At 43.5% G+C, this 24,683-nt stretch overlaps 1 protein-coding gene across 2 annotated transcripts in view; it reads right to left on the bottom strand.

The window, feature by feature from the left end:
- Positions 1-12,360: 12,360 nt before the first annotated feature.
- The window catches only part of LOC118216658 (V-type proton ATPase 116 kDa subunit a1-like), a 45,072-nt gene continuing 32,749 nt past the window's right edge, over positions 12,361-24,683 (bottom strand). For both annotated transcript variants that reach the window (XM_035398032.1, XM_035398033.1), the window contains exons 19-21: positions 24,352-24,469; positions 23,558-23,729; positions 12,361-13,574 (exon numbers count right to left, since the gene is read on the bottom strand). In XM_035398032.1, coding sequence (XP_035253923.1) covers positions 13,481-13,574; positions 23,558-23,729; positions 24,352-24,469 — 384 coding nt within the window. In that variant the 3' untranslated portion in view covers positions 12,361-13,480. The remainder of the gene's footprint in view (positions 13,575-23,557; positions 23,730-24,351; positions 24,470-24,683) is intronic.

Genomic DNA, 24,683 nt, shown 5'->3' with positions numbered 1-24,683 from the left:
GGCTGGAGTCTCTGAGGAGTGTGGGGGTGGTGTCTCTGAGGTGTGTGGGGCTGGAGTCTCTGAGGTGTGTGGGGCTGGTGTCTCAGAGGTGTGTGGGGCGTGAGTCTCAGAGGTGTGTGCGGCTGGTGTCTCTGAGGTGTGTGGGGCTGGAGTCTCTGAGGTGTGTGGGGCTGGTGTCTCTGAGGTGTGTGGGGCTGGAGTCTCAGAGGTGTGTGGGGCTGGAGTCTCTGAGGTGTGTGGGGCTGGAGTCTCTGAGGAGTGTGGGGGTGGTGTCTCTGAGGTGTGTGGGGTGTGAGTCTCTGAGGTGTGTGGGGCTGGAGTCTCTGAGGTGTGTGGGGCTTGAGTCTCTTAGGTGTGTGGGGCTGGTGTCTCTGAGGTGTGTGGGGCTGGAGTCTCTGAGGTGTGTGGGGCTGGAGTCTCTGAGGTGTGTGGGGCTGGAGTCTCTGAGGTGTGTGGGGATTCGGGCAGTTGGACAGAGGGAGGTATGGTATTTGGGGTACCACTCAGGCAGTGGGCAGGTGCATCCCCAGGTAGACATGACAGCAGCGATTGCAGCCTGCCTGTGACCCAAGAAGAAAAATGAGGCTGCATGGTTCTTGGGACTGGCAGGCTATAGAGCTGACCAGAAAGCATGCATCAGATTCGGCCAAGTGGACAGAGTGGTGCCAGCAAGGAGATACAGGGGCATAGGAAAAGGGGGGCGGGGCATGGGGGACATGTCCCCCCCAATATTGGAAACAGTTAGAATTGTCCCCCCCAATAATAGTGACGGGAAATACATCGGCCATTTACTTTTATTTTGAAAGGCATGCTGTGGGAGCACAGTCATCATGTCCACCTGGTGCAGCAAATATCATTCCTTTAAATGGAGCCCAATCTTTAAAACATGACAACATTTAAGTAGGTACTTACAAACCAGGAGGCTCAATAGGTTGTAATCAGATTACTAAATGGCTACAGTATCAGTCTTTAAAAATCACCACATTCAAATCGTGCACCACTGGATTCCACTAGAAAGTTTGCGGTTGCTAGGCAGGTTACATGAATACTGTGCTATTACTATTCAAGTGAACACGCATTAATTGACTACGTCTTTGGGTGTCTTATCAAAGACTAAAACCTTTCTCGGTTCCATCATGAATTTAGCTATCGATAGATTTTTCTGAAGCTGGAATGCGTTTTAATGTTTGCTGGGAGTGTCGGAGCCAGGTTAGAAGTCGGGTGGCCCTAGTGACTGATGTCTTCATTTCATTTATTTCCTACATTCCTTCCTTCAAACATGCGCCAACAAAAGCAGTCCAGGAATGGGTCCAGTCCCTTTTATCTGACACAACACATTGTACACTACCCTTGGACACATGTACCTGTTACATATTTACAGGGTGTTACAATGAACAGGATTTTGATGATAGGATGGAAGCAAAAGTGTAGCTGAGTTTTTTATGACCAGATTTTTCTTTGTTGAGAGAAAAAATTGGGTATGGAGAACAGGCCAAAGAGGTTTTTTTTAATTCTTTGTATGTGTTATGTTTTTGGAATGTTCTCATATACCTGCACCTAACTTAAAATAATTTCCTCTTGAAGACAAACTATCTATCTTATCTTTCTGTTTTTCTCTGTTAGATTCACAGATAAGGTAAATAAATATGTTTTGATTTGATAGTTCCCATATGTGTCAGTAAAGGGTTTGGATGGGTAGAGGGATGGATGGGTAGAGAGGTGGAGGGGAGGTGGTGTTGAGGTGTAGAGTAGCTATTCTTCACCCTTGTTCAGTTGGCATACCTCGTCTGCACCCCACATTTAATAAAGGTACATTTATCGCACATTTATTATGTATACATTTAATTATGTGTCTAAAAACAGAATGTTTGGAATGTATTTAATTTAGGCATTTCAATATTAGAGGGTTACATATGGTTTAATTAGGTTGATTAAACATGATACTTTCATTTTTGTGCCCTCATGAGGGAGCCTGTTACTGACGAGGAGATATCCTGCATACATACAGAATAAAGAAACAACAAATCCAGCTCTAGTACTGTTGGTGATAATAGATGAAGCTAGCATGTATCTGTAATACCCATAGCTGGCTCTGGTGGAACCAATGAACTTTTCCACTTAATAATATTTCCACGATAATATTTATTGAGTGGGTGGACAGGGGTAGGGGCTGGGGAGTAAATGTGTCCCCTCCAATGTCAAACTCACTCCTACACTCTTGGATAACTGTAAAAACTTTGACAGCTAGCTGCCAGGAATCCAAATGACCTTTGTTATAGGAGCACTGCTGATTATTACAGCAATCAAAACAGTCATTACTACCCATTTCTATCCATCCCCTAAATATGGGAGCTATAACCAGCATAATCCAACCTTCCTTCGCAGAGGGTCATAATTAAAATATTAGATCTTTCTCTAATTGGTTACAGATTTAGAATTGATGTTTACTTTGAAAGCAATGCTGGAGCTGATTTATTGCTGAATTGTTGGTCCCCTTTAGGACAACAAGACTCCTTAATGCTGTGCATTAACATCAGCATAAGGGCTGTACGTTCACATCAGCATCAGGGCTGTACATTAACATCAGCACAAGGGCTGTACATTAACATCAGCATAAGGGCTGTACATTAACATCAGCATAAGGGCTGTACATTAACATCAGCATAAGGGCTGTACATTAACATCAGCATAAGGGCTGTACATTAACATCAGCTAAAGGGCTGTACATTAACATCAGCATAAGGGCAGTACATTAACATCAGCATCAGCATAAGGGCAGTACATTAACATCAGCATCAGCATAAGGGCTGTACATTCACAGCAGCATAAGGGCAGTACATTAACATCAGCATAAGGGCTGTACATTAACATCAACATCAGAGCTGTACATTAACATCAATATATTACATTACATTACATTACAGGCATTTAGCAGACACTCTTATCCAGAGCGACGTACAACAAGTGCATTGGTTCACGGTGTAGAGGTGCAAAAAAACACACTAGAGTGAAGTAAGGATCGTAGTGCCAGAAGTGACCACATCGATCAGGACTCCAACCCTGTAGAGTAACCTGTTCAGCAAACAACAATCCTACCAAGTACAAACTAGCACTGGAATCACATTTGCCTAATCAGACAAAAACAACAACAACAACAATCCTGCCAAATAAACTAACTTAATCGTATTATCCTAACTAGGTACATTGAGCTAAACTATAGGCTAGGGAGGGGTGGGGAGAGGTGCAACCTGAAGAGATGAGTCTTCAGTCTGCGTTTGAAGGTGGTAAGATTTTCTGCTGTTCTGGCCGCCACGGGGAGGTCATTCCACCAGCGAGGGGCCAGGACAGACAGCAGACGGGAGCGGGAAGTACAGACGCGAAGAGGGGGAGGTGCCAAGCGTCCAGAGGTGGCAGAACGGAGAGGTCTGGCTGGTGTGTAGGGTCTGATGATCCTCTGGATGTACCCTGGTGCTGACCCCTTAGCTGCCTGGTATGCAAGCACCAAGGTCTTAAATTTGATGCGAGCCATAACAGGCAGCCAGTGGAGGTCAGTGAGCAGGGGGGTGACATGGGAATGTCTGGGGAGGTTGTAGACCAGACGCGCTGCAGCATTCTGGATGAGCTGCAGGGGTCTGATGGCGGATGCTGGCAGACCAGCCAGCAGCGAGTTGCTGGACAGAACCATCGCTTGAACCAGGAGCTGGGTTGCATAGGTGGTGAGGAAGGGGCAGATTCTCCGGATGTTGTACAGGAAGAACCTGCACGTTCGACTCACCGCCGTGATGTTCTGGGAGAATATAAGGGCTGTACCTTAACATCAGCGTAAGGGCTGTACAGTAACATCAGCATCAGGGCTGTACCTTAACATCAGCGTAAGGGCTGTACAGTAACATCAGCATCAGGGCTGTACAGTAACATCAGCATCAGGGCTGTACAGTAACATCAGCATCAGGGCTGTACATTAACATCAGCATAAGGGCTGTACATTCACATCAGCATAAGGGCTGTACATTAACATCAGCATAAGGGTTGTACATTCACATCAGCATAAGGGCCATACATTCACATCAGCAAAAGAGGAAAAGGACATTATTTGTGGCACTGTGTGTGACAAACTAAAGTGACAAATTGATTTGAGAGCTGTCATTCTCTACGGGATCAATACTTGGCTGGGATTACATTGTGATGGTTTTGTACTGGACATGATGAGCATGCATATTGTTCTTCTGAAGAATGATTTTTGTGGTAGACAGCAATCCAAGCATTCTTGCAATACTTCCTATTGTTGTTCACTGACACACTGGGACAAAAGGAGAACAATATGACTGAGTTGCTGTTGCTGTTGCTGTTAGCATCCCTTCTCTTGTGTGATTCATTCTGGTAGGAGAAATGTCAGACAGAAACATAAGGCCATTTCCCGAATCTCTCAGCTCATTGGTGGACAGTCGCAGTAGCCAGGCTAGACACAGGCTGGAAGACAGGCTGGTCTTCAGGGGCCTTTGAGGCACCATACAACCGATCATGTGAGCATCATATAATACTAATGGTCATTAATGTGTTCAATGGATCTCTCTTTAATTCTGTCCTGGCATTTCTATATATTTTTATATTTTATTTGATTTCATTTCAGCACATTTCAAAGGATTTTATTTCCAATTAAATGTACACTATATGACCGAAAGTATCTGGACACCCCTTAGTCTGGGGCTGTTTTTCATGGTTTGGGCTTGGCCACTTAGTGAAGGCAACTCTTAATGCTACAGCGTACAATGACATTCTAGACGATTCTGTGTTTCCCCAAAAGTTTGGTGAAGGCTTTTTCCTGTTTCAGCTTGCCAGTGCCGCTGGGCGCACTGCGAGGTCCATGTAGAAATGGTTTTGTCGAGAATGTTGTGGAAGAACTTAAGTGGCCTTCACAGTGCCCTGACTTCAACTCCATCCAACACCTTTGGAATCAATTGGAAAGCCAACTGTGAGCCAGGCCTAATCACCCAATCAATGCCCAACCTCACTAATGCTCTTCTGGCTGAATGGAAGCAAATCCCTGCAGCAATGCTCAAACATCTAGTATAAAGCCTTTCCAGAAAAGTGGAGGTTGTTATAGCAGCAAAGGGTGGACCAACTCCATATTAATGCCCATAATTTTGGATAAGATGTTGGATGTCAGGTGTCCACATATACTTTTGGTGTCCACATACACATTTGGTCTCTCTCTATCTCTCTCTCTCTCTCTCTCTCTCTCTCTCTATCTCTCTCTCTCACACCAAAGCAAATGTTGCAAATAACACCACACAACTAAAAGCTTGAGGGAAAATCTCTCTCCATCTTTTCCACTTCATCTCTTTTTGTGGTTGGATTGCTGAGTCCCATGATTTTCAGCACAGCGCAGTTCACAGAGGAGCATAAAAGCAAGCAGATGCAAGAATCTGAGAACACAAAAACGTGATTTTCAACTCCCCATAAATGAGGAGGCCACATCCATTCGGACAGAACAAGATAAGGCTGAATTCAAACCGTCTTTATTTTTATTCAGACAGAACTGATCTATGGAGAAACAGCAGTGCTGTGGTTTCAGAAGAGTCTAAAGCGATTCCAGTGAAACCCAAAGACCCATTGTTCTTTATGTAATTTATGGAGGGAACACCCTAAAATGGGGGGGGTGGGTGGGAGTGATATGTTTAAAAAGGGCTGTAATTCCTGCACGGTGCACCCAATATTGAGGTAATTACCCTCAAATTAAAGCAGACAGGTGGCATTTTAACCTCATACACATTATTTTATTTCAAATCTAACGTGGACAACAGGGCCAAAACAGCAGTATTGTTGGCCTCGAGGGCCAGATTTGAATATTCATGGTTTAAGTCATTAAATAAGTTTTTTTTTTTAATCATTCCTTAATTCATATGAGGAAAACCTTATAGTGATTTCTATCTTCGGGCAATAGGAAATATTCTTCATAAGGCTATAATAAATACTTCATATTCATTTCTTTATGAAACAGTTACATGGCTGTTATTTAGGTTATGAAAGGTAGAATATAAATAGTTATTGAATCACCCCAAATTTATATTGGACATTGAGACTGATTCACATTTCCCCTCTGTGTAGAATTTACACAAATTTCCTGACTCAGGGTTTCTACATATTGCCAATTAGTCCAACCAGTTCAAAATCTGTGACCTGTTCTTTCACTCTAAAATTTCAAAGACAGATCTCCAGCACATGCTAGGCTACATTCCAGATCATACCGCTTCTACTGAGAAGGGTCACACAGACTGTGATTGAAATGAGCTAGGAAGCAAATTATCAAAGCCCGTTTTCCAAAGAGCTGCTCTCGGTTTGAAACAGATTTTTTTAATGTGAAAGGCAAGCGATCAGAGACGCACAGAGCAGCCATGTCTCATGCGGGGAAATATCAGATTAACAGCGCGGAGAAAACATTGTCTCTCTTTCCACTGTTTTGGCTGCTGGAGAAAGGCTTGTGGCCTCCAGGGAAAGAGTACACACTTTTATGTACATAGTGTTCCTTTCCCAGCCCATGTCAGGACTATTTTTAAACCCGCCCCCCAACCCCCCCCCCCACCCCCCCCCCCCCCCCCCCCCTCCTTGTCTGGCCTTAGGCATCATGTGAAACACAAAACCCAGGGGGGGATTCCAAGAATTTTGCAGAAGCGTGTAGTGACCCTGCAGAAATTGAGGTCAAGTTTAAAGTAAACAAAACTGACATTTTCACTGACTTATGAAACAAGCACAAGAGAAAGGGAACTTTTTATGATGGATGATAAATAATCAAATATCTCCAAGGAATGTGGTCCAATAACAATGCAGCATTAGAGCAATGTGTGCAGTCCCACTAGTTAATAACACCACTGTTATACAACTCTTCATAATGGCCTACATATAAAGCACTATTACATAAAATTAATAAATATTATTTAACTTGCACACTATTGTGGATGTTATGTTCAGTTTAACAGAAAGTTATACTAGGTGGCTTTCAATCTTTTCATAGGATATGTTACTCTTTAGCACATTTGATTTTTTCAACATTTTCAGCTCAAGTTTTTAGCGTGTTCTTGTGGGGAAATCTATGGCAGGACAATAAAATTAACAAATGACCTTTCTCCAAACTCTCTTCAGATACAATTATCCCCTTATTCTGCAAATTATCCTCAGATAAAGTTATTCCCTTAATTACTATTTGGAAAAGAACTGTAAGCTGTGCATGCTATGGAAAAGTTGTGTAAGTCGCTCTGGATAAGAGCGTCTGCTAAATGCCTGTAATGTAATAATGTAAAGCTGGACTCACATCACATTTCAGAGAATTTTATTTCCATATAAAACTCCCCTCTCTTCTCTTCTCTCTCTCTCTCTTTCAACCTCTCCTCATAGAAAGTTCAGCTACCCACTCTATGAATAATCCATGTAACGACATTTTATAACCACTAGATGTACCCAAAGTACTCTAAGAATAAACATTTTATGGTAAGTAAGTTTCCAGCCTGAGATGGTTGGTGCATCAGCAGTTTTCTTGTTTTGTACAAGAATGAATGGTTAATCTGAAGTGTAGTTTTATGAAATAATAATGTTTATATAAAATAATAATAATTCAAAGACAAGATGTTATAGCGTTCGGTGTTCGTGTACTGACTTTGGAGGGGAAATTGTCAAAAATAGCCACCCATTTGCCACTTAAGCCAAGTTTGAATGTTGAAATGCAGGATTTTAAGTCCATTTTTTTCAATGAATGAACTTGTGTATTACAGTTATACTTACCGTCCACTAGTTACCCTGCAGAGGTCCTGAGGGAACGCCTGAACCTGCCAGTGTTGACATGCATAAAAAGTGAGAAGGAGAGCTCACTGAACTGCTTGAAGTTCCTTCAAGCACATGCCTTTGCTTTGCATTTCCTTTAATACTTACCAAATATTCCTCAAATTGGCAAGGAGAATGTGGAATGCTGGTGTGCCCCTCCCTGTCCTGTTCCTGCTGTGTTGCTGGGCAACCGGCTGGTCTGTTTGAACCAGGCAGTTGATTGCCTACCCCATTTTCACTGCCAGTGCATGGGAACTCAAAGCCAGTGACAGAACCTGAACTTACACCTCTGCCTGCTAGCATTGTCCATGGAGAAATCAGCTAGAGACTGCGTAGCTTGTCCCAGGCTCAGATTGAAAAGGCCTGGCCTCCAGCACTAGGCCTACTTCCCAGCTGGAGATGAGCTATCAGCTGAAAGGGACGTTGCGTACAGAGGTCCACACCCTCCACTCTGTCGCAGAGAGAGCAGCTGGTCAGGTTGGCACATGAAACATAGCGATGCGCTCCACTCATCCTGTCACAGTTTTAGCCTTATTATGCCGACATTTTGCTATTCAAATCAACAAAATAATTCACCCATATGTAGCCGATATCCGTTTTCCTGGGCTTCCAAGAAGTCCCAGACTATGGCTTATATGTCCCGATTGATGCTCTTTATTTTATCTTTTGTAGCCTATATGTACGTATTTATTGAAACTATCACAAGGTCTCGTCTTGACTCTTAAAGAGATTAGCAGATGATCTTTAGTAGGTATAGCTTCCTCTTCTGCAATATTAGATTGATGTAAAATGATTATGACAACACTTGTTATATTAAAACGTCATTCATAAACCTTTACAAGTGAGACAATGAATTCACTCGGCATCGATTGATAAACTTTTCAGCACCACAGTGAAGGCCAGCTCCAATTTACGACGTACCTTTGGAAGTGTCCCTTAAGGGAACTGTTAAGGTATAGTTTGGGAAACACTTGTAAAAAAGCGGTTTCCTTTTTAAAGGTATACCTTAGAAACCTTTGTAAAACGTTAAGATACATCGAAACTCGGAAACACAGCCCAGAGCCGTATTGGCGGCAGGGCACGGTCACGACGGTGCAGGAGAGCGGTAGTGTTTGTGACATCACAGACAAACATGCCAGGTCACATCCTGCTGCACTACAACCACTCTCGCTGCCTGAAGGACCGTGGCAGGAAGTGGGGATCGATATAGTCGGTCTGCTCGAGGCAGCAGGCTGGGACTGCCTCTGCATTGTGACCTTAATCAGCTGCTACACAAAGGTTGCCTACATCCTTCACCACTACCTTTGCAGCCAAAACAATTTTTTATTTTTTTTTTGCATGTGTCAAATTCGACTGCAGGTTGGCCTTTCTTCTGGTCACCCTGCCATACAGGGCAGAATTGTGGGGAGCTTGGGATGTTGTTGTCACATTCAAAGTTTCCACTGCCCTCCGGCTGGCCTCTCTGAACAGTCTCTTCCTGGCTCAGTCTGTTAGATATGGACCCCAAAAAATTTGAGGAGCTGATTTAATGACAAAAAATGAACCATGGGTACAAAATAAACACGAGGCAAAAATTAAAAAGGACTAGAACTGAAAATACAAAGTAAGAGACACTAGAAAATACATGCACAAAAATAAGGCCGGAGAATGAACAAGAGGGAGAATTACCAAAGGAGGAAAAGGTGAGAACAGTAAGCACACCATAAGACAAGTACAAGCTCAGGTCTTTGCTGCCCTCTGGTGGCAACAGCACCACTGACACACTCAAGCGGTGTGGAGTGTCAACCTGGGTCCTATTTCACGTACGTCGCTTAAACAGATAAGAGGCCTATCTTATAATGATGATCTACTTAATAAAATTTGGGTTTACTCCATTTCACGAACGTGAATTATGATTTGATGAGTTCATCTAGGATTGAGTCATCTCAGATAACTGTGCGTACCCGCTCTGTTGTAAAGGGGAGATGACGCGCCAAAAAAGGATCTGGATCAAAGGGAGGTGACGCTGCCCTTTGGGGGACCACGTAACACACCAAAATTAATGAAGCAATATTGTTCGTGCTCTCAAACTTTAACTAGCAAATCAAACATAACCAGAGTGGACAAAATGACTGAGTAAGCCTGGGAGGTAAATTGAATAGGCCTACGTACGAAGACTTCTATCCACTTGCTTTCTGACTGTCACCACGATGAAACATTAAATTATATCATTTATTATGACTTCCCAGTGCGTGACAGCAGCTACAAAATGAGCTGGCAGCAGGTCAATCTCAAATATAAAAATATATTGCGAACATATAGCCTAGCCTCTTTATTGTAATTCTACATTTTCAGCTCGGTAATGTACTAGTTAGTGGTTAACCGCACAATAACTAGTTAGTGGTTAACCGCATTTGGAAATGCTTTGAAAACATTTATTTATTAGTGATCAGGTAAATATTAAAATTGTGAAACCCTTTTGCAAATGATATCAAATTTATCTGTGACTGATTAGAAACTTTCCTTAAATGTCCTCACCCTTGCATGGCCAGGAAATATGATGAACACACTGACATGCCTTTCGAATGCAAGGTACACTTTTCTGATTGCTTGGTACACGGTGCTTTAGGCCTGTATTTTCATTGTCTGGGGCTTTAATTATATTTCTCATTTTATTTATTTATTTTTTGTCTCTGGTTTGTTTTAATTTCCTCATTTTACTACTGCATATTGTGTCATGCTTGATAGTTTTATTTTGCTTTTATTCTTGTCCTCAAATATGATGCACCTAGCATTGTTTTATGCATGAGTCTAATTAAAAGTTTATATTTTCAGCGTCGCCAACATCATATAAAAATGTGCTGTGTGAAGAGCAGAGTACAGGGTCTGTATCACTGTTAGGGATCGCGCTTCACTCCGAGTTTGCACTGCGCACTCCGATGAACTGCTGGAGGTAATGATTCCCTCACTAACTCAGTAGCGCTCATAAAGATAACTGTCTGAGTGCCAAACGATCTTGATGGTCTCTAGAAACACGTTCCCTTCTAAGTGCTCTTCTTACAACGATGGCAGAAAATCTTTATTTTATCCCAAAATGTCAACAAACTAACTGGGTTAACACAGTTAGCCACGTTACGTGAAATGCCCAGGACCCTAATCTATGCAAAGTCCTAGTGCTGCCACATGCCTTCCACTTATTAATGATGATCTTGATTGTGTTCCAAGAGATATTGAAGTCCTTTGAAATCTTTTTATACACATCTCCTGACTTGTGTCTTTATACAACTTTATCTCAGAGTTCTTTTGAAAGCTCCTTGCTGCTCATGGTTGGTTTTTTATTACCCAGCCTACAGAAACAGTGATTCCACTCAATTCAGTTGAAAGTATTCTTTGGTTATCCACTTCAGTGACCTTCTGTGGTCTGTCAGGTTGTTTTGCTATTGCACTTTCACCAGTGCGTTCTTGCTTACTGAAAATGCTTGATTTTGACACACCAAATGTTTTGGCTATGTCTCTGATCCTGTTTTTATTTCAGGGGGATGTTTCCACCCTATGATGGTGCACTTTACTGGCAATGACATTAATTTGGTCCTCCAATGGAGAACACCACGAACGGTGAGAGAGGACAGCAACAGACTCCAAATGCACATTCCACACCGAGCATCAACTCTGTAACTTCTGTTAGCTTTCTTGTGCATGACCTAATGACTGTTCCATTACTTTCGGTTAAATGGGGGACTTTGTATGAAAAGCAATTCCTACATGGATAACCAAATATAGATGTAAATACCCTCAGATTTAAGCAGACAGACTGTACTTCATACTCAATATTCATCGTGTTATTTCAAATCCACTGTGTTGGCTTGTTCCAAGCCAAAACGAAAACTGTGTCATGCATTTCACTGTAGTATGCCAGGCAGATACAGTATAAGTGGGAAAGTGTACAGCCACCAGTGCCAGTTATTTCAAATTAAGTTCCTTCAGGATAAAGCAGCAGCTCATTTTTAAATAACGGACACCGCTGGCCGTACACGGCTCCTTACTTATGTCCAGACTACTCTTAGAATAATTGCCAAGTCCTGTATTTTGTGTCAAAACCAACTCCGGTGTCTACATCTACAAAATACATTTTCATTGGGACAGAATGCCTCTTATCATTGAGGTGTCTTTTGAATTGGAGAATAATGTGTAATGGCAGGGCATATCTATACTTATGAAGTATCGGTCACAATATATAGGACATAACCTAAGGTTTGTATTAGTATAGTCTTATCTGCAGCATGAATTTTCTGAATCCAGTCTCCACAATGGGGGAAGAGGGAAGCATTATAGGTCACATGACTGCTTGGGGTGGGGCTCCGTTCCTTTTATTTTGATTATGTGACACATTACAAATGTGAAAATTGGAAGAAAAAAAAAAAAAAAAAACAATCACAAAAGCTCTAAATCACACAACACAAATCACAGGTGATATGTCCATAGTCTAGAGCAGAGATACTTAATTCTGGCCTTCAAGATCAGTAGTACTAATGGTTATCTTTTCCTGCTGATACTCCATAGTTCAACAATGCCACTGAATGGCTAGAGTTTACACTCACCTGGTGACTCACCACTGATTGGCTAGTTTACACTCACCTGGTTGCTCACCACTGATTGGCTACAGTTTACACTCACCAGGTGCATCAGGTTTAAATCAGATTAGATGATTAGAGAGGATGAAAGAAAATCAGCAGTACTGGCCCCAGGGGCCAGATTTAAATATCTAGAGCTTTATCAAAGTGGTTACCACTTAACAAATTTGAAATTTTTTATAACTGAAGATTAACCTTCAGCAAAGAGGTTTTAGGAGTCAATAATGGAATTAAACATGTATTACTGTACTTTATTCCAAAGTGCTTCCCATTTAAAGCAGTATTTTTCCCTTTGGCCCATCACAGTGAAACCCTGGGTTCAGAGAGTCTGATATTGACTGGGTGTTGCTATATAGAGCCTGTATTTCAGTAGGGTAGCATGTTAGAAGAACAAAAAAGGATGAGTCGTTTGGGTTTCATCCGAAGGAAATGAAATGTAGCTCCACAGTGGATTTCTTTTCTTTCCCCCCTAAAAAACACTATTTCACTCAACGTTTTATTGTAATCTGTCTTGAATACAGCACTGTGGATCAATTGCATCACTTCCCATGGCTGGCGGTGAGAAGCGAGTGAGTGTCCTTTCATATATTCAGTGTGCAAAATGAAAAAGACTCCCTGAGATTCTTCCACTACTGCACATTTCTCCAGCTGCAATATACTAATTGTTGAGGCTTAATCAAGAAGTCAGTTGTTACTGCAAGATTTTCAGCTGATAACACTTCCCATGAAATTGGTGTTTGGGGAAAATGCTAAGCCATGCTCAGCTTATCAGGGGCTTCTTGTTTTAAACAGCTTTAATGGTTAATTAACTCCAGTCTCCTTAATGCATTTCCATGTGACACTGATTTATAAAAGCTGAAACACTTTAAAAAATAATAAACTTAACTGAACGCAAGAAAGACATGAGGAAAAAAGCAGACAGTGCCACATACCAGGTTACACAGGTAAAATGGCAGAGACAACGGCATGACTGACATACATCAAATAACAAACAGCAACTACACAGATGAGGCACTGCAGAATATTCTGGAACGGAGGGGGAAGGTGGGGGTGGGTTAGTCCTCAAATTTCCCCTCCAGGATGCTCTGGAAGGAGAATGGCAAGAACTTGTACCCTTGGCCCACGTAGAACTTGTTCTGAAACTCCACCCTACAGGAAAACGAGAGAGGAGAAACATGCAGATTAACTTAAAATCAGGAAGAGTGAAAGTAAAACTGAGTCCAGGTGGAATTGTTTCATTGCTGTAGTCAGACAGGGACTGTTTTCTTCCACGCCATGCATGTTTAATTCAGGTTTAATGTGACGCAGGTTGTTGGCTAAACGCTGGAACAGTTCAATTCGAAGCAAACATGGATCAGCACACTACCACACATGCTCCCTGGTAGCAAAAGCGCAATATGGATCAATGCACAACATTATCTTCCAAGCGCTGGAGACAACACATACACACGTGTATGTGCTGTTCCTCCAGCCCCATGGTTCCCAAACGCCAGCGCCAGTCCCTGGCAACATGGACGCAGGTCCCCAGCAGGCTCGTCCTGCTCTTAGCAGACACAGATTTAACAATACCGCAGTCTTATCGGCCAGTACCTAGCAACATGGACGCTGGTCCCCAGTAGGCTCGTCCTGCTCTTAGCAGACACAGATTTATCAATACTGCAGTCTTATTGGCCAGTCCCTAGCAACATGGACGCTGGTCCCCAGTAGGCTCGTCCTGCTCTTAGCAGACACAGATTTAACAATACCGCAGTCTTATTGGCCAGTCCCTAGCAACATGGACGCTGGTCCCCAGCAGGCTCGTCCTGCTCTTAGCAGACACAGATTTAACAATACTGCAGTCTTATTGGCCAGCCCCTAGCAACATGTACGCTGGTCCCCAGCAGGCTCGTCCTGCTCTTAGCAGACACAGATTTAACTGCAGTCTTATCGGAGGCCCCGTTAATGGCCTCCTCTGTCACGGCCCACATACGGTGAAGTCTCCCCCCAATCGCTACACCCTTTGCAGGAACTGGAGAACAGCGAGTGCGGTTCAAACAGACAAATCGAAAAAAATAGCTGCATAGCTAGCTAGCCATTGACAGGTAGCTGCTAGGGCTGGCAAAGAAAAAGACATCTGAGTGTGGGGAAAAAAAACATTTGACTATGAAAGAAAAAACACGCCGTGTCTTTGTTGCAGCGGTCTTCCTTTCCACTTGGGTTGTGTTAAACCAAAAATAAATCAAGGATTTTAGCGCCTCCTTTGCAGAGAATGGGCCGCAGGGTCACACAGGTAGTTGCGATGGTGATGACCATGGCCTTTTCATTTCATCCCGGGTTCCTTGCGCGGTGGGCCTGTGGTGTGTGTGTGTGTGTGTGTGTGTGTGTGTGTGTGTGTGTGTGTGTGTGTGTGTGTGTGTGCGCGGTGGGCCTGTGGTGTGTGTGTGTGTGTGTGTGTGTGTATGCTAACAAAGTGGTTGTAAATCTGATATAGTACATAAAAGTTTAAATAAATCTGTCTCGTAGCAGTTAGTGACGCGTTTTCCATCACCCATCAGTGGTTGGTCCGCCAGAGAGGGTAGGCGGAGCTAACGCAACAGGCTTGCTCTTCAACTCAATTGTGAGTGTGAGAGGCGTACTGTTTTTTTTCCGGTGTCTGCTAGCCTTGTGGAATCCTAAAAAGTTTTTGTGTAATATAAGAGGTCATATTATTTGTTGATGTAGATTTCGTATTACATTTGATGAAGTAGTTAATACAACGTTACTAACTTACATAGTTATTTGCACAGCTAACGCTAGCTACCGGACCACATCAAGAAAGGAAACATTAGTTTAGACAACGTTGTGCACAGTCAGTAGCCATCTCTCATATCAGGTAACGTTGCTTTAGCTAGCTAGCTAGCTAATGTAATTAACACAATTTAATGTCAGCTAACAATTAGAAAAAACACTAGCTAACGCTACCGACCGGTACCGACTTCGCAAACCGTCTCTCGAATGCAGTGCTACCTTGTTGCAACGTAGCTAACTGAAGGCCAGTTCAGATCAATGATTCGCAATGAGACTGGATGCAACTTGCAAAATTCCAAGACGTCTTATTGTAAACGTTCTAAAACTGCACTTGGCGATTTGACAAGGTGGGTCTTTTGAGACCCCAGGCAAAGGCTTCAGACGCTCTGCAACTAACCAGTTCACACCGCTGCAATTTTCTCTGCAACATTCTAAAACCGTTTTGTCTCGTTGCGAATTTAATAATTTAAATATATTCTACAGAATCTGTGAAAGTTATTAAAAGTTGCTGTACCCCCTAGAAAGTTTGAGGTCCCCCCACATTTTCCCAGACTCATGTTGGAAACAATGCATTGGGATATTTAGTTTGTTAAATAAATGCCAACATTGATGGGACACTTCTAAGAGCTGTGTTAAAAGTATAAGATTAGTGATAATTATGAAATAAATTCAGGCTCTGAAAATTTTGGGAACCGCTGCCCTAGCCTATCAGAGACATGGGTCAGGGCACACATCTTTTTTACAGCCTATCAGAGACATGGGTCAGTGTACACATCTTTTTTACAGCCTATCAGAGACATGGGTCAGGGTACACATCTTTTTTACAGCCTATCAGAGACATGCGTCAGTGTACACATCTTTTTTACAGCCTATCAGAAACATAAGTACAGTTGAGGTCAAATGTTTACATAAACCTAGGCTAGATATTCAAACTCACTTTTTCACAACTCCGCATATTTCATGTTACCATACATTTCTTTTGATAAGTCAATTAGGGCATCTACTTTATTCATATCAGAAGTCATTTTAAAACAAAGGATTAGAGACAGATTTATTTCAGCTTTAATTCACAATATCAGAATTCCAGTGGGTCAAAAGTTAACATACACCAAGTTGACTGTCTCTTTAAACAGTCTGGAAGATTCCAGAAATTGATGTAATGACTTTATAGAAGCTTCTGATTGGTCAGTTGTCATAATTAGTGAGTTAATTTGGAGTTAATTGGCACCTATGGCTGTATTTAAGGGCCTACCTTTAGAGCTTCCTTTTTGCCCTTGATACCATGGGAAAATCCAAGCAACTAAGCCAGGACCTCAGAAAAAAAATTCTGGACCTCCAAAAGTCAGGTTCCTCCTGAGGAGCAATTTCTAAAAAAAAAAAATGAAGGTACCACGAGCATCTGTACAAACAATTGTATGCAAATATAAAAATCTTGGGACCACACAGACACTGCATTGTTCAGGAAGGAGGCACAAATGAACTCCCAGGGCTGAATTAACTTTGGTCCAAAAGGTTCAACTGAACCCCAAGACAACCACCAAGGAACTGGTGAAGGAGTTTGAGGCATCACGTGCCAAAGTATCTACATCCACCATTATGAGAATCCTACATCGCCATGGCCTGAAAGACTGTCGTACAAGGAAGAAGCCCCTATTCCAAGACCGGCATAAAAAGCCAGAATGTTTTCAGGTGATCACCAGGAAGAAGACCTAACCTTTTGGAGTGTTCTCCAGTCAGATAAAAGAAAAATGTGAATGTTTGGCCATAATGATCAGCGCTATGTATGGAGGAAAAAGGGTGAGGCTTTTAATCCGAAGAACACCATCCCAAATGTGAAGCATGGGGGAGGTAGCATCATGTTGTGGGAGTGTTTGGCTGGAAAAGGGACAGGTGCACTTCAGAAAATAGATGCCAACACGGGGAAGGAGGATTATCCAGAAATACTGAAGCAACACCTCAAGGCATCAGCTAGAAAGTCTAACTTGGTAGCAACTGGGTCTTCCAGCAGGACAATAATCCTAAGCATACCTCCAAAGTTGTACCAAAATGGCTTAAAGACAACAAAGTGAAAGTATGCAAGTGGCCATCACAAAGCCCTGACCTGAATCCCACAGAAAGTTTCTGGACTGAACTGAAAAAGTGTGTCCGAGCAAGGAGGCCCACAAGCTTTACTGAGTTACACCAGTTCTGTCAGGAGGAATGGGCAAAAGATTTCCGGCAAAGTATTGTGAGAAGCTTGTGTAGGTTTTCACTCCAGCCCTAACAAAGCACACCTCATTCAACAGTTAGAAATCTTGTTGAGATAATAATTTGTAGAATCGGGCATGCAAAATTAGGATTGGAATGAAAACTTACAGGACGATAGGTCTCCAGGAGCAGGGTTGGGCAGCCCTGACCTACAGGATGATAGATCTCCAGGAGCAGGGTTGGGCAGCCCTGACCTACAGGATGATAGATCTCCAGGAGCAGGGTTGGGCAGCCCTGACCTACAGGATGATAGATCTCCAGGAACAGGGCTAGGCAGCCCTCATCTAAAGCAGTCTCATGCAGTCACCTTATTTATGGTTATCACTTTTAAACGGAATATGAACAAATATTTGTGCAGGGGTTTAAACAGAAATCTCTTTCTCATGTTGCCTGAAAATTCAGGTCAAGCTGGTTTAAGATGTGTTTTCAACACTTTTAGCTGGTCAACCAGCTGAGCACCCTCTTTGGCCAGCTAGTCCACCAGTTTGACCACCAGCTTACCTTACCAGCTTAACCAGCTTTGTCCAGCCACAGACCAGCTCTGACCAGCCACAGAGTAGCTCTGACCAGCTCAAACCATCTTAAGCCAGCTCAGATTCCCAGCTGGTCTTAGCTGGAATTTTCAACATGGCAGGTAGGTCAGCTCTCAAATTCTCGCCTCCAAGCTGGTCGTTCCCTGTGAGAGACCTGCCGAATGCTCTCCTCAGATCTGGTGTCACATTCCAGGGACTGGAACCCCACAGGCCTTCCCAAATGGGAAGCTGATCCCAGGCTATATTTAGACCTCGCTTCAAACTGCAAAATGACCTTTCATCAAGGAAATGGAAAGCGGTAAGGGAGTCTGTCTGGGAGCGCGGACACCGCCATCACGCGCCAGTGGGGGGCTGCTGGGTCACTTTTTTACATTTTATCTAAATTATGTTTACATTAAACTGAACAAATGAGCAGAGAAACAACAAATCCAGATGCTTCCATACAGATGTACTGCATGATACAATTAACCATGTAACATCATATCATTCTCTGTGGTATGTACAAAAAAGCTGAGGCCAGCTGACTTTGATTTTGGATCAAGACGGCGAGAGAAAAAGTCCACTTTTCCCCTTAGGGAGAAGGGTCACTGCAAATCAATACAAAGTTATTCTAAGCGATCACCTTTTTCCTGTGATGAAACATTTCTATCCTGATAGGAGTGGTCTCTTCCAGGATGACAATGCCCCCATCCGCAGCGAACGAGTGGTCACTGAACGGTTTGATAAGCATGAATATTATGTCAATCATATACTATAGCTTTCGCAGTCACCAAATGTCAACCCAATTGAACACCTATGGGAGATTTTGGACCGAAGTGTTAGACAGCGTTCTCTACCACCACCTTCAGCACACCAAATGAAGGAATATATTTTGGAAGAATGGTGTTCCATCCCTCCAGTAGAGTTCCAGACCCGGCTCTACTCCACCTATACCCCGGCTTTATTCCGATCATTATAATAAATTGATGAACTTCATGGCATGTAAATAATGGTAAAGTTAAGGCCAGTTCAGATCAATGATTCGCAACGAGACAAAACGGTTTTAGAATGTTGCAGAGAAAATTGCAGCGGTGTGAACTGGTTAGTTGCAGAGCGTCTGAAGCCGTTGCCTGGGGTCTCAAAAGACCCACCTTGTCAAATCGCCAAGTGCAGTTTTAGAACGTTTACAATAAGACGTCTTGGAATTTTGCAAGTTGCATCCAGTCTCATTGCGAATCATTGATCTGAACTGGCCTTCAGTTAGCTACGTTGCAACAAGGTAGCACTGCATTCGAGAGACGGTTTGCAAAGTCGGTACCGGTCGGTAGCGTTAGCTAGCGTTTTTTCTAATTGTTAGCTGACATTAGATTATGTAAATTACATTAGCTAGCTAGCTAGCTAAAGCAACGTTACCTGATATGAGAGATGGCTACTGACTGTGCACAACGTTGTCTAAACTAATGTTTCCTTTCTTGATGTGGTCCGGTAGCTAGCGTTAGCTGTGAAAATAACTATGTAATTTAGTAACATTGCATTAACTACTTCATCAAATGTAATACGAAATCTACATCAACAAATAATATGACCTCTTATATTACACAAAAACTTTTTAGGGTTCCACAAGGCTAGCAGACACCGGAAAAAAAACAGTACGCCTCTCACACTCACAATTGAGTTGAAGAGCAAGCCTGTTGCGTTAGCTCCGCCTACCCTCTCTGGCGGATCAATCACTGATGGGTGATGGAAAACACGTCACTAACTGTGCGCCGCTTGTGATTTTTTCCCGGGAACGTTGCCACAGACACCCAGTTCTTTAATCGTAAATTATAATAATAACAATATAAATTAATATAATAATAGGCTCAATCACCATTGTGTTACCTAATTCAGCGATATATAGTGACTTAACAGACATTTATTTTAATGAAAATCTTTGAGATTGCCACTATAAGTCAATCAGGGTATCTACTTTATTTCCATAAGAGGTAATTTCAAAATAATAGCTACGAGACAGATTTATTTAAACTTTTATGTACTATATCAGATTTACAACCACTTTGTTAGCACACACAATAAACACACACCACAGGCCCACCGCGCACCCGCACACACACACACACCACAGGCCCACCGCGCGCACACACACACACACACCACAGGCCCACCACGCACACCCGCACACACACACACACCACAGGCCCACCGCGCACACACACACACACACACACACACACACACCACAAGCCCACCGCGCACACACACTAAACACACACCACAGGCCCACCGCGCACCCGCACACGCACACACCACAGGCCCACCGCGTGCGTGCGCACACATACACACACACACCACAGGCCCACCGCGTGCGCACACACACACGCACACACACACACTAAACACACACCACAGGCCCACCGTGTGCGCACACACACACGCGCACACACACACTAAACACACACCACAGGCCCACCGTACACACACACACACACACCACAGGCCCACCGCGCGCGCACACACACGCGCACACACACACACTAAACACACACCACAGGCCCACCGTACACACACACACTAAGCACACACCACAGGCCCACCGTACACACACACTGAACACCCACCACAGGCCCACCGTACACACACACGCTGAGGACCATATCTATACAAGGAAAACTGAAGAGCACATTTACAGAAACACATTCTTTTCAAAACTGTCTTACAGAAAAACAGCGGTAGTCAGACTGCTGACAGAATTTTCTGGGCAGACCGACTGGAAAAGGTGTTGGCGTTCAGACAGAGGCATTTACAGCGTTATCCGGCTGCAGAAAACCTCCCTGTGGTGACACACCCAGGCCACGTAAGGCCAGGCCATAAACCCAGCTGTTCAAAGTTCTCAACTTCTCCTGCAGGGGGAGCCAGAGAGCTGGAGTCACAGGCATCTGTCAGGAGCAAAATTTATTCTCTGAATAAACTGCAAATCTTTCGTCTCTGTCTGCAAAAGGCCATTTGAAGTGATGATTTCACTGGGAGCCACAGTATTTCCTGCTTCTCAGTGCATTTCAGCAACAGTGATTTATTCAAGCTGCTGATTGGCTACAGATCCACACACCAGGAATGGTGCCTTAACTGGATGAGCCACCCACCAAGCCCCTTGGTCCTTTATTTTAATTTAGAAATCTTTTAATCACAGTTCTTGCTGATTGGCTGTCATATCAATACCCAATAGAGGGTATGCACATGACGTCACAGTAGGTGCAAGTCACTGCGGTTACACACACCGAGTGGCAGAAAGACTACTGAGTGGCAGCGTTAGCGTTCAGCTTGCATGCCGTGAAAACACAAAAAACACATCTAAAATGGGAAAGAGCTGTTGTGCGATTGACTGTACAAATAGATTCAACAAGAAATTGGAGCTATCTTTTTACAGACTGCCGAAAGCTAAAGAAAAGAGAAGCAAATGGATCGCTGCAATTCGCAGAAACAACTGGAATCCAGGCACCAAAACATGGATTTGCGGTTGTCATTTTGTGTCAGGTATGTTGGATTTTTGGGTAAAATCATACCTTACGTTATGTAGGCTAGTGTATTGACAACTCATCAATTAAATATTTAGCATCTTTTATTTATATTCTGTGTAACTGTAAAGTTTTTGTCAGCATTTATTAAAAAACATCCATGATGATGAGCCTTGTGTTTTACAAACAAAGGGGGGATGGTTAGATAGTATTAGCTAGCCAAGCATATAAATTATTAAGGTATTAGTAAGGTATTATTAAGCTCCGATTTCTTGTTGAATGTCCATGGACCACTGGTTCTTTGGTAAGTTGTAAGGATCACTATCAAGTCCAACTGCCTTTAATTTAAGCAGATAATCGTTTGTTCTACTCCCGGTTTTGCAGTTTCCTCTACTAAAGGCAGCCATGTGGCAGCATGTTTTGCCACTCAGTCCGACTGAGGGGGCGTATTCCGGGTGGGAATGTGACGTCAATGCATACCCTCTATACAGATCAGAGATTATGTTTTTTTTCCATGAAATATTTCACGTGGCCTCTGACGTTTGATTGCATACTACCACTGGTACAATAAAAAAAGATGAAAAATAGCCAATACACCACATGGCAGTGATTATTCTTACTACGCTTAAAAAAGACACGATTAGCTATATCGGCAGCCCTAATCTGAACTCAGGAAACTCATGAAATGGCAGTATGAAATGCATCCAGTAAGCTGCCTCTGGCAAAGCCTGATATAGCTCAGTGCTGGGACCATGGTTATTACAATGTTATTACAGCGAACATGTCAACAATCTTATTTTTTACACCTGCAAAAGATAGGCCTAATTCAAAAACACAGAGCTCTTACATGTAATAATTAGAGAGCATTCCAGAGTTTCACCAAATATCAGCAAAACTCTGGAATGTAGGCAAGGAGGATTCCACCCTTGTGTCTTAAGATTGTAAAATGAATCATATATACATGTCAATCAAGCAATTTTGTGTTTCACAGACATAGATTAAACTTAGTTCTGAATAAAAGTTAAGTTTTTGTATGAAGAATCACCACTCAAAATATAATTAAGACTAGGCTTAATTGATGTCTGTGAAACTGGCACTATAAGACATTCTGATAATGCTGGCCCCACACTAGAGGATAATTGGGCCGATTTTGTGCCCGATTCGCTCTTCCCGACAATCGCGGGGGCGTTCCTGATCCAAGACTAATCTGAACCGATTATCTGCCCAAATGATCCTGTAGTGTGAGGGGTTTACAGACATAATCTTAATGTTACCGACTGGATGGGAGTGTCCCCGATCTCGAATCGTAAATATCAAACATGTTTGATATTTACGACTTGAAATCCTGTAGTGTGAAAGGAACAGCGATGGAATATTGAGCAGAAATCCGCAATAGCCAATGAGAGTGAGCTGACCGGGAAGCGCCACCAACCAACTTTTTTTCGGCTTCCCAAAACCGAAGTTCTCTGCGGACGATATTGTTTTATACTCGATGCGGTTAGGCAACTGCACATAGCAACAAAAGTATCAATATTATTGTATTATGTATATATGTAATTATTGTAACGTTGCCAGCAGTGCGGTCTCCATGGAGACGGGGAATCAGCTTGTGGAAATAAAAAAGTCCCTGGAATCGCCACTCTGAAATCGTTTAGTATAAACGCCAAGTGTGTGGTCCTTCCTCTTGACCGAATCGTCTGGTGTGTGCGTTCTTACGATTAAAATATTAAAAATCGGTTAAATCTGGTCTCCCACGTTTTTAAAATCGGTTAAGATTTGAAAATCCTCTAGTGTGCACCAGGCTTAAGTGAACGCAGCCTTTTCCACGTTTCGCTTGCCTTAAGCTCCCATAATTCATTGCAAAAGTCACTGTTTGAGAGATGGTGAAATTCTTGATGGCAAGTGTACTATAAATTTACAAATAGGAAAAAACACAACAGGAGAATTTCAACAGGAGAAACTAAAGGTTTGACCTTTAACACACATGTGAAGCTACATTTGGCATAGATTGTGTCCAGAGTTTTATATAAGTAAGATGGAAGCTGCAGGGCTATCCCAGCCGTTTTACAGGGCTAAGGTTAGGGTTAGCGCTCACCAGTGCAGGCGGAGAGCGTGCAGGAAGGCCGAGAGCCCCTCCATGATCAGCAGGATGCAGACGGTCATGGTGGCGAAGGCCAGGAAGATGAAGGACAGGACGATGAAGCCCAGGAAGCTCCGGAACGACAGGCCGATGTGCATCACCATGGACCATAGCACCTCCGACAGCTCTGTGTTCCCAAACAGACCAGACAAAGCAGTCACTCGCTGATCGTCCAGAAATTTATACCATTCAGCTCAGCTGCTGCGACCCCTGACCCTCTGTAGCGGCAAGAGCTGTGGGGTACACTGACAAATGACCAAGCAGCGCATCCAATCACCACACGCTAGACACCAGACACAGGACAGGGGAAACTGCAGCACAATGGGACAGAGGACAGGGGCAACTGCAGCACAGCGGGACAGAGGACAGGGGCAACTGCAGCACAGTGGGACAGAGGACAGGGGCAACTGCAGCACAGTGGGACAGAGGACAGGGGCAACTGCAGCACAGCAGGACAGAGGACAGGGGACGGGGGCAACTGCAGCACCACCCAACGCAGAGCAGCCCCCACCTGGGAGATGCATGGCAGACATTGTGTGCCAGGGTGGTCATCAGCACATCAGCACTGGTGGAGAGGGAGGGAATCGACCAGCCAGTTACACTGAGGCTCGACTCAGTGGCAGGCTGTGAATTTGAGTAGAACACCAGGGACCACCCCTATTACTTATAATACTGTGCCCTGGGATCTTTAGTGACTGCAGTCCTTCTGCGTTTCCCACAGTGCAGTGCCTGCAGAGTAGAGGACTCACGTGCGTGGGCCAGGCTCAGAGCCCAGAGCCGCAGGTAGGAGGCGGTGTTGGAGATGCAGCCCAGGCAGTACTCAATGGTGTGGATGGCCTGATGCACCGCCACGTCTCCAAAGTTAAACTGCAGAACAGAAGTAATACAGTCAGTACTGGGTCCCTGCCGAAACAGAGCAGACATCAGTACTGGGTCCCTGCTGAAACAGAGCAGACATCAGTACTGGGTCCCTGCTGAAACAGAGCAGACATCAGTACTGGGTCCCTGCTGAAACAGAGCAGACATCAGTACTGGGTCCCTGCTGAAACAGAGCAGACATCAGTACTGGGTCCCTGCTGAA

Source organism: Anguilla anguilla, chromosome 17, assembly GCF_013347855.1.
Source record: "Anguilla anguilla isolate fAngAng1 chromosome 17, fAngAng1.pri, whole genome shotgun sequence".
Lineage (NCBI taxonomy): Eukaryota > Metazoa > Chordata > Actinopteri > Anguilliformes > Anguillidae > Anguilla > Anguilla anguilla.
Note: the sequence above shows the minus strand (reverse complement) of the source record. Positions and strands in the feature narration are given on the sequence as shown.